Source organism: Clavelina lepadiformis, chromosome 8, assembly GCF_947623445.1.
Source record: "Clavelina lepadiformis chromosome 8, kaClaLepa1.1, whole genome shotgun sequence".
NCBI classification, from domain to species: Eukaryota; Metazoa; Chordata; class Ascidiacea; order Aplousobranchia; family Clavelinidae; genus Clavelina; species Clavelina lepadiformis.
The window spans coordinates 16,481,429-16,492,553 of record NC_135247.1 but is presented as its reverse complement, the minus strand read 5'-3'; the positions used below and the strand labels follow the sequence as shown (position 1 = coordinate 16,492,553).

The following is an 11,125-nucleotide window of genomic DNA, read 5'->3' as shown; positions in this document are numbered from 1 at the left end:
CTTTAGTTCAAATGATAAGCGACAAAAATACTTAGACGAAAGCTTAATAAAAAGCCCAGTTGAAAACGTTTCTGCGACAACAGACAACAGCTAAACACCCTAAGCCATTGTTGCTAAAGTAAGATGTGTGGTATGAATACAATGTGATTGTCAATTGGTTATCGGATCCTCGATTGCTGATTAAGATACTTATTCGTAGTTGAAGTTACTGTAGTTTACCAATAACCAGTGAACCGGTAACCAGCTATAACAACAGTGAATAAGTATCTAGGAAGCTGGTAATCAACTTAACGTTACGTTTTGAAAGTGACTGAATAAGTAACCAGGAAAGCGGTAACCAGCTTCACGCCGTTATGAAGGTGTTGCATTACAATATAGATGCTATATACTTCATGTATTTTCCGAAAATACACATTTGGTTGTTCGTATACCTCTCACGTCGAAACATAGTTAGTATGGAGTATTTGAATTAACATTGCAGCCTTTTATGCGCTTTGCATCGTAAAGCTGTAAGATATGCATTTTTGTGTAGTGTAACTTAACTTGTTAAATGCTTTTATAAGTTGTTGATCAAATAGTACTGCATAGGCTAATGATATAGTATGTAAAACAAAATGCAAAATGCATTTTTGTTTTACTGGGCATGCCAAACAATCATCATAAATAGGTGTATTCTCCACACACTTATAAGCATTACAATAAAGTCCCATAAAGATTAATATCACAAATTATCTTGATTTGGAATAAACCACGGTGTCTTTTGTCACACTCATCATCAAAACATGACGTTAAATAATTGCGTGAAAATATATGCCAAGATAAAGTTATCCGCCGTACACAAGCAATTAGGACAGAATCAAGAAGTCAAATCTTTGACTGATAACTAGGTCCCGCAAAAGCCAATAAAGTCAAAAATTTTTAAGGACCTCGTCTGACCACGAATCATAGAATAAAGTTGTTTTCAGCACCTAGGGGATTGTTTCTAAGAAGTTTATAGGTCAAAATAAAGTCAAAATTTACAATAAAGTCAAAATTTTCAATAAAGTCAAAATTTGTCAAATTATGGCTTTTGACAAAGTTTTTGTGTTTCTCGAGAGTAATTTTTGTAAAAATCCTCGTGGAAGCATTGTAAATCAGGAACTGCGACACAATTAAACCATATTAACCCATAAAAGCAGGAAATAAGTCACAATGCCCACTTGGATCAGCAATAACTTTTATCGCAAATTGTCCATTGTTTATTCATTGTTACGTATTTAAATAACTCTTACAAAACACTTCCTCTTCATAAACGTGGTCTTTTCGAAGATCAACAGTTTGGATTTTAGGAATAGCCTACTGACATTCTGTAATACAAAAATGCCTAAGCAAGCTAAATCGTCTTCAGCAAAAGTTAGACAGATTTGTCGAGATTTTTCTGATGAATTTAATGCAACTCCCGGGGGTGATTTAAGGTGCAATTTTTGCGAGGTTATAGTGAAGTGCGATAAAAAGTATTTTGTTGAAGGCCACAGGAAAAGTAAACACCATCAAGCTGGATTGGAGCAACAACAAGCATTCCCTGTTTAATTTGCTGTTTATTAGAATTTACCATGCGGAGAAAGTCGAGGCAAAGTGCCCTTTTCACAAGGACAAAATAAAACAAGCTACAGTACCTAAATCTATCGCCAAAGAACACGATGCACTTTTTATAATCAATATAACACCTTGACTTTTCGACAAAATATTACGTTTGGGTCTGAAATCGACAAAATATTATGTTTGGGTAACTGGAGGAAGAACTGTGGCCTCTACAAATAAGCAATTTCGTTAGGTCAAAATAAAGTCAAAATTTGATAAAAATAAAGTCAAAAAAATTTTTTTTTAGGTCAAAATAAAAATGGCCCTACTGATAACTTATAAGGACTTCCAGTGTTACTTAAAATGCCATTTGTTGTTTGTCCAGATAAGATTGATGTATGGATTAAAAACAAGCTTTCAAATCGATGACAATGTTTGGATGTTTTAAAAATATTTATCGTGTGCAAATGACAGAAAATGACATACAGCCTATAAACAAATCCTTTTTCGGTTATAGCTTAATCAATAAAGTTAAAGACCCTATACATGCATATATTAGAAATGAAACTGAAGTTTTTTTGTTTTTTCATTTGTTTCTCTCCAATGAAGTGCCTCACTCAAGGTAAGAATATTCCGATTTTTGGGTATTCTGCGTGTTTTTATGCATTTAATTTATGATCTTCTAATATCTAATTATGAAAAAGTTAGTCAAATACACTCAAAGCAATGAAAAATGTTTAAATATTTAAAATATACACATTGTAAAAATATAAACCCTTGACTCATAGCACACTCATTGCACCTGGCAATTTTGTGTCAAATGAACACAGCTAAAACGGCACTAGTTCTTTAATCAGTTTTTTTACCTGTCCCAGTTACTTATTTACAGCTTAGAGTATTGAAATTTTTTGGTCGAGAAACATTTTTCCGAAACTTTGTTTTGTAAATCAGTTCTATTTGTTTGGATGGGTACAGTACGTTTACAAATAAAAATTTAAATAAACAAAATTATCTTTTTCCGGTTTATAGTAATAGCAACGGAATTTACGGTAATTTAACGATTTTAACTTTCAGCCTTGCTTACTATATGCAGTATGCATTAAATGCTATTAACGTGAATTATATTCGATTCCGATTTCTGTCATCGTGAAAGTTGTGCAACGCTTCAATGTCAATCGCATTTCATCGTTTTAAAAATTATAAAAAATCCTTACAACTGTCAGAGAGTTTTTTCTTACAGCGTTTTTCCTGTGCCTTTTTAGCAAGTCATTTAGCAAATGCAAACAGTCTCATGCCAGCATTATTTTTGTATTTATGTGCCAGACCTGTTGGTAATGGCGTGTTTTTCTAGACAATGTTACCTCGCCAATGATAGAGGAAGATACAACACACGAGTGGTCGTTCGAAACTGAGGGTACGTCCAACAAATTTATTTGCAAGCGCTGTCCGAGCCGCTTCAATATATTGATTTTGTTTTATCAACTGTTTTTATTCATGAGTCATGGAAATGAATTGTGAAATTGAACAAGTTTTAAAAAGGAAATAAGCAAAACCTTTTCACTCAAAGTTGAAGAGGTCGCGTTACAATTTTTATTTCAGATTACACCATTTCACCAAACTATGACTCCATCATCGAAGAAAATGGACTTTACGAAGCGCCTAATGAGTTGAAAGGTATGAACTTCAAACCAACCATTTGCTGAAAAAACTCTGCGGGTGCAACACATCAATGTATGTTGCAAGTTGCAACAACCTCCCGGATATTCCATATGATGTTGCCGAAATTGTGCACGAAGAACTTATGGCAAACAGCACCCAGACGATCGTTGCATTTTGCAGCCATGACTTAAATTTAGATTGTATAAATGAAAGATATGCTTGCATCAAAGGCCAGTGGCATAAGATTTCTCCTTCCAGCATAAATGGTTTGTTCCGTTGCACTTGATCTATAGAAACCGCAGTGTAATAGCGTGAAGTAACAACAGTATATTTAGTAAGTTTTTCCACGTTACGGTACATACCGGCATTTTGTATAATAGCTTTTTCTTCTCCAAATAGACTGTGACATACCACCACTTGCACAAAATGCAGCTGCCTATGGCCCTGACACCCGGGAATTGTCAAACGCCAGATATTTCTGTGACCCGGGTTTCATAACCACGGACAACACACTGACCACTTGTTACAAAGGAGAGTGGAATCTTTACCCACTTCCTACTTGTTCGGAGCCTGAAAACGGTTTGTGGACTTTTGCTTGTTTCAGTTGTGTTGGCCTTTTAAGCAAGTGCTTAAAATCTAACTTGGTTTTCTTCTTTCCGAAGTAAAACGATATCTGTTTGTTTGCATGGACCGTAAAAAATGCTTTATTTCGATAACATTTGCAAGAAAATCTATCTGTAAACTCTAACTATCTGTTGCAAACTTCCTTAGGCTGTGGCAATCCTAAGTTTCTTCCAAACGGACAAATGAGTGGTCTTAAAACGATTTTCTTTCCTGGTGATGAGATATATTACCATTGCAACGATGGATTTGTGTTTGATTCTCCAGATAATGATATTAGCTCGTGTCTTCTAGGAAATACCTGGAGCTTGGAAACTGATTTCAACTCTTTCCCAAAATGCAAAAGAGGTAGCTTTATCAAATTGGTTGTTATCAATACTTAGGCTATGATAACAAAGACCTAAAGGTATTGAATCGTAATTCTTAATTAAAAAATATGGAAAATAAATGTGCATAAATTCGAATGAATTGTTGCAGTATATGAATCTCTTCTCGCTAAAAACAATCTTACTAATCTCGATCGTGAAGAGCATACGCGAGCGTCAACAGAAGCAAATGTAATTGCAACTTTGTTCCTACCACGAGCTACAGACTGCTCCAAATAACACGCACCGATAAATTGGCAGTGTTTCGTATTGACCACGTTTTTTAATCTTCAGACTGTGGTTTACCTCCTGATACGGCAAACTCCTCCATAAGAGTGTCATCGACCTTCGTCGGGTCCACAGCTCAATATGTTTGTGACCCTGGTTTGATTACTAATGATCCTATTATAAGCGTGTGTGGAAAAGATGGAGCTTGGAGTCTGAATTCACTCCCAAAGTGCATAATACCAAAAACAGGTTGGTCTATCATTCGTTCATATGAGATTTACCCTGACTTTTAACTATAACAACTATCCACTTTTATAATTTTTGCTTTAATTGAGTAAAATAGAACAGTTATCGTTGTAAATTTTGTATTTCAAATATATTATTCATTATTCAGACAGAAATTTATCTCAGCATGTGAATCACTTGAAAATGGCCAACAGAAAAAGTCTGATAGCGTTAAGAAATCAGTTGATACATCCATGTCTAAGAATGATATAAAATATCAGTGCTTTTATTATGTTTGCATATAAGGATGCGGAAACCCGCTTCCTTTACAGAATGGAAACTTTTCGAACTCTCTGTCGTTTGAAATAAGCGCAAAAGTTACTTATGTTTGCAACGAGGGGTTTAGATTGATTGCCCCTTTTGGCAGACAAAGTACTTGTGAATTTGGTAATACATGGAGTTTAGAAGTTGAAGAAAAATTCCCAAAATGCCAACCAGGTTGGTAAATTTATTTGTTTAATGATGACGTCAATATGCAGTGCATGTTTGCCAAAATGACTTCTTGCAGATTGTTCCAAGCTACCACGAGCGCCACGAGGTGGTAAATATCTCATTGATGGAGAGGTCATAGGTCAAGATGAAAGATTCGAGGATGAAGTGTTGATCTCGTTTGCATGCCAGGAAAATTACGTCATGTTTGTAAATGCAACCTTGTATTGCAAAGAAGGAGTATGGCAATGGATTAAAGATGGCGAAGAAACCGGTCCTCCAATTTGCGGAATAGGTTTGGTATTGCACTATAGCAGTATGACGTAAATCATACACATATCAAATTTGTATTTTTCAAAATCGATGATTGACGTGTAGTTGTAAAAGTATATAAAGCCATAGACATGTTATAAAGTACAAAAGTATGTGCAAAAGTACATTTATACATGAAGCGTCTCCTTGTCAAAACGAAAGTGAAGCATAAAGCGAAACGTCGTAGTTACTGGTCCACCTTAACCTGGTAATGCGTCCTGTACTGGAACAATTAATTATTTATAGTTGGGCGCTTTTTTTCTTGAAAAATGTTTTTATTTTTTAGCAATTTAATGCGTGATAATAATTATTACATTACATTTTTACTTAAATATTACATTAGTACATTAGTACATTACATATTACAAATATTTTTTTTATTTATTAGCGAAAATTTTTGCAGCTGCAAACTTACACTGTTTGTGTTTTTTAAACTGAGCAGACTGTGGCCCACCACCAAAAATATCTAATGCCGCATTACATTTAACGTCAACAACTGAAGGGTCAGAAGCTCAATATGTATGTGACACAGGATTTTACACAACAGATAAAACTGTAGTTTATTGTCGTGTTGATGGAAAATGGTCTTTCAAATCTCCTCCGTCGTGTTTACTTTCAACTTTCGGTAATATCTTTGGTGTATGTTAATTTTTTTTTTCGAAAATGTACCAATTGCTTGACATTTGATTATGTAAACTATATCTTGAGTTAACTTTATTCTGCATCTATCAACCAAAACAGAACATTCAATTTTTTGTTGCATTTGGCAAAAAGTACGGTAGGCTACAAATACTGTATATGCAATCCTTAAAGCATTGTTTCAAGTGACGTACTTCTGGTGAAAACAATGCATCCGGTCTGTCAGGTCGCGACCTCTTGTCAAAAGTGCTGTAAAAAGGTCAAACTTATCACGTTATGAAAAAAGCAGGTTGTGGTAATCCGCCATGGCTGGAAAATGGAAGGTACCTTACTGGATTTGATGACGAATGGCGTACTATAAAGCCACCGTTTGCAGAAGGCAAAACGATTACATATGATTGCGATGACGGTTATAACCTCATCGCTCAAAATGGCTCCATCAGTACATGTCAGATTGGAAATAAATGGAGTCTCAAGATTGGATCACCTGATTTTCCCAAATGTCAATCAAGTTAGTCGGGCTTAAAAATGTAAAATTAATGTTTTTTTTGGATTAAGATATATAGCAACTAATTTTATTACAAATTAAGTTACAGTTTTACTATTAAAATAAGCATAATATTTTGAAAATTTTCGGACACCAGTTAAAATATTTAGTCATTTTTAGACTGTGTTTTGCCGGATCCAGTCTTCCAAGAATATTCTTATGACGGTCATGCAAAAGGCACAGAAATATTTCATTGGTTCCAAGAACACGCGATTGAAAGCGATCAAAGTATTTGCAATGGAAAGTTTTGGGTACCGCCACGTATAAATTCCATTTTTCGTAAGCTTTTGACAGTTTTATAAAAGCATGAGGTTAAATAATGGAAGATACATATTTTTCGGTAACCTTCTTTTCAATGTGTTATTCAAAAGGTGTTCCACAGATCTACTTCTTTGTAAGTCACTTCAAGATTTAAGTTGGTTTTATTTAGGAATAATAACATAAAAATCGTTTCAATAAAAATAGTTTCAAAAAATGCCAAATATAGCATATCTGGTAAGATTTTACTTTATTTCATTAGCTTGTACATCACCGCCTTCGGTAGATAACGCTACAATCATTTCTACCAGTGAAAGCTCTGTATTGTACATTTGCGATCCCGGCTTCACTACGATAGACGTCACAGAATCTTTCTGTTTAAGTAATGCTCTTTGGGATTTAAGTTCACTTCCAAGCTGTTTTGTTCCCATTACAGGTACTGCTTCAAGGCATATTTGATATTTCTTTTGCTTTACTTATACTTAGACTTTTATTTCAACGCTTTTTTGTTCTTTTTTCATGTGAATTAGAAATTACTGTATTTGCAACACATTCTCAGTTTTATTCACCTAAAATTTAAAGAGGAAAATATTGTGCTGACGTAAGTGGTAACGAAGGTATATCGGCAGCGATGATAATTACCACAAGTTATAAGACAAGCAAAAGTGGCAAAAATTCGTGCTAAGGCAAAAACATAAATTACGTTAATTGCATACCATTTAAGAAAGACACAAATTTTGCGTTAGAATGGCTACCAAACCCAAAAAATTACACATTTTTAACATGTTCAATTAAACTCGAAGTTAAGTTGTTGGATTGACGGGGCATAAGCGACGCACCAAGCCAGGATATAGAACTTATCAGTTTCTTGAGTTGTTACAATTTTCAACAGGTTGTGGCAATCCACCAACGCTTTTTAATGGATTTTACTTTGGTGAATCACCCTATGACAAAGGTGAAACCATTACCTACCAATGCGACGAAGGCTTCATACCAATAGCTCCTAACGGTCTTGTAAATACTTGCAATGGTAAAAATAGCTGGAGTCAGATGTCTCATTCTGAAGGCTTTCCAGAATGCTCAGCAGGTTACTTAAAAGCATACAAACAACACTTTAACTAGATTGCAAATACGATGGTAAACTTGATTGTGTGCGAAAAGAGTCGTAAAACATTTTAACCAAACTTTCCTACATTTGACAGTTTGCAGCAATTTACCTTTCCTTCCGGAAATAGGGAAAATAGTTAAGTATCCAGAGCTAGATACAAATGGATTTTATTTATCTGGATCGACTTTGAATTTTTTTTGTAGTGATAGGTTTCCATTGCCCATTACGTGTCGGGAGGGCATTTGGTTTCCGCAATATTGGAATGATCCTAACTTTAGTTGCTACAGTGAGTATATTTCGGCGGATAAAGCATTTTACAGACAATTGATTTACACAATATGATTCCTGTATAAGGGCCTGTATTTAGATGCCTACAAATGTAATGTATCCCATATTTCGGTATTGTTTATAATGTTTCAACATCTTCCAGGTACTCAATTTACTCTTATTTTTGATTTGGCAAACGGTCCCCTCGTAACTGTGCAAGGCAAAGCAGAAGTCGGTAAAGGACATGTGATGTTTAGATAGGTTTCTTGTTGGAAGCAACAAATAATTCTATGAATTTTCATTTCCGCCTTTAAACGTATTTCCAGATGATTCCAACTCCAGCGACGCGTCACCTTTAATCAACCTAACCCAGTATCTTTGTGAATTCCCTGGATTTTGTCGAAGTTCTCGTTTTGAAATAGTGACTGAATGCCGCAACACAACATTGATTTCTTGCGATGCTTGTGGAATGGTCGGAGCTGCCATCTTCTTATCGTTTGCTGTGCTGCTTGGACTCGCAATCTTGGTCGGGAATGCTCTCGTCATCATGGTGGAGGTTCGACGTTATCGAAGAAACACGATCAATAAAATAGGAATTTGTAAATGTTCATTGGCTTTTGCTGATATATTGACAGGTGATGGAAATACATCTACCTATGCAAAAAATTAGATGTTATATTAATATACTTTGAAATTCAACAGAAGCCTGTAAGAAGACAATTAGCAAAATCCAAGATCTTAAGCGTTTTCATTTAAACACAACAGTTTAAATACACTCTCTGAAATACTTTGACTTTTAATAATGATGAGGTTATACTTCGATGTACCGCATATAGTGTTGCTTATTGTATGCTTGTCTTTTCGCTCATTTCAAAGTTTGACATAAAAACTAGTTTCTTCATAATCCAGGTTTGCAGATATTGGTGCTTGTCGTTTACAACTTCAGCTGGACAATGAATTCCACTTCATATGAGCTTATACAAGAGCAACTTGCACTACGAGGTTCACCAGTAGCTGACGTATTCGGATGTCTCTTCGTATTTGGACTAATGTCTTCACTTTATCACTTGGTGTACATGGGATGTCAACGTGTTTTTGCAGTCACGAAACCGTTGAAGTATAAATTGCAGGGCAAGAAAGCAGTGTATTTGGGTTTGCTTATCGTTTGGATATTGTCGATAATCAGCTCAACTGTATTAGGTTTGTCTTTTGTTTCAGTCCACATGATTTAAACTGTAGGCTACATAGTATAGGTATTACTTACTTTAATAGGATTTCTTAGTAATTTAGTAGAATCTGTTAAAATGCCAACGATTATTATCGACCAGACAAGAAAAGAATAATACTTTCATTCGTTTATTTTTCTAGCTTGGTTTCCTGACAAATTTACTTTCACCTATTTTGCCTCAACATTCCTCTACTACCCCACCCTCAAAGATATGGCCAGTGACACAAACTTTACTGCATCCATAATACTACTGGTTGTATTCTACATCTTTCCTTATCTCTTGATGGTAATTCTTCACTAATTCCGGCTGCCACGGTTTGATCTTGAAGTTTGGTTTCGCGTGATAATGTATTTTAGTAGCCTACATTTGGCAACACTATTTAAACCCTGTGTATACTGTATCTTTTCTACGATATTTATTCATTGTTAATCGTTTTTACAGACTGGTCTATGTATTGGCAGTGCCATAATAGTATTTCGAAATGTCAAACTAATGGCAACAAGACTTACGTCAGAGCAACAATCTCAACGAGCTAAGTCTGTGGCTGCAACAAGGAAGCGTCAATTAACGATTATGGTCACCGTCAGTATCATGCAAGTTGGGTTCACAATCACTTTAAGTACGAAATTAGTCTGCTCTATTTGACTTGCATATTTCTCCGACTACACCTCACACCTTAAGTCACACAAGTGATGGAGCGTGAGACAAATGGAAAAAAACACTCACTCATAATTTATGTAATTATAGCAATAGTGTACAAACAAACATATTAGGCTACCTACTTTTTATTCAAAACGACTTTTATACTCAAATAAACGACCTTCGTTTCAAGAGACTTAACAACAAATTATAATCTACAATCTCCATTTTCAGTTCCTATCGTCGTGGTTGTCGCATTGCATTATGCCCATTATTTCAATTGCACACAACTTGCATTGGCACACATGATCACATTTTACCTCAGTATGGCCAACAGGTAGGCTATTGTTTTCACTTAACATGCTGTGCATTGTGAATAGGAGTGGCAAACAACATTATTTAATTTTTCCATGCATTTTTAGCTGAACAATGCTGACTGGCAAATAAAAAAGCTTTAGAATGCTTGTAAAACTAGAAATCTTATCCACTTTGTATATGAACCTGATATTGGAATAAACCAAATTAGATATTCTACAAATACCAAGTTTTCATTACTTTTTTCACAGCTTTGTAAATGTTCCGATCTATAGTCTTCGGGACAGAGATTTTCGTCTTGAAATAACAAACATATTTGGAAATGGCAGCACCCCGGGAACAAAATCATCTGTAACAAAATCAACTACAGCTTGAACTGTTTAGTTGTTTGTATATAAGCTACTGTTCTTTACTGTGTGTGTATTCTATAGATAATTGCTGTAAACAATTGAATGTATGAAATACAGTCGCATGTATGAAATATAGTCAGTCTAGATCTCACATGTCGTTACTGGAATAGCCAACGCTTTATTTGATAACGTAAAACTCTGTTGACTAAAAATCGATTCATGCAGCCGAGTGACATCGCTCATTCAATAAAGCTTTGATCAATTGATATGTAAAAGTCTATCCGTAAGTTTGTTCCTTTATCTATCCCTTGAAC

The 11,125-nt window shown here is 35.0% G+C and overlaps 1 protein-coding gene across 1 annotated transcript; it reads left to right on the top strand.

Annotated features, from left to right (window-relative positions):
• Positions 1-2,045: 2,045 nt before the first annotated feature.
• LOC143469353 (sushi, von Willebrand factor type A, EGF and pentraxin domain-containing protein 1-like) lies at positions 2,046-10,910 on the top strand. Its single transcript, XM_076967018.1, has 22 exons — positions 2,046-2,182; positions 2,912-2,974; positions 3,160-3,236; positions 3,305-3,485; positions 3,619-3,798; positions 3,991-4,188; positions 4,500-4,682; positions 4,965-5,156; positions 5,227-5,442; positions 5,902-6,084; positions 6,388-6,609; positions 6,766-6,924; positions 7,166-7,339; positions 7,796-7,990; positions 8,106-8,297; positions 8,442-8,513; positions 8,605-8,913; positions 9,188-9,478; positions 9,647-9,792; positions 9,949-10,126; positions 10,381-10,483; positions 10,713-10,910. Exons 1-22 carry the CDS (start codon positions 2,107-2,109, stop codon positions 10,834-10,836), a joined length of 3,714 nt encoding a protein of 1,237 aa, XP_076823133.1. The 5' UTR covers positions 2,046-2,106; the 3' UTR covers positions 10,837-10,910.
• The last annotated feature ends 215 nt before the right edge of the window (positions 10,911-11,125 follow it).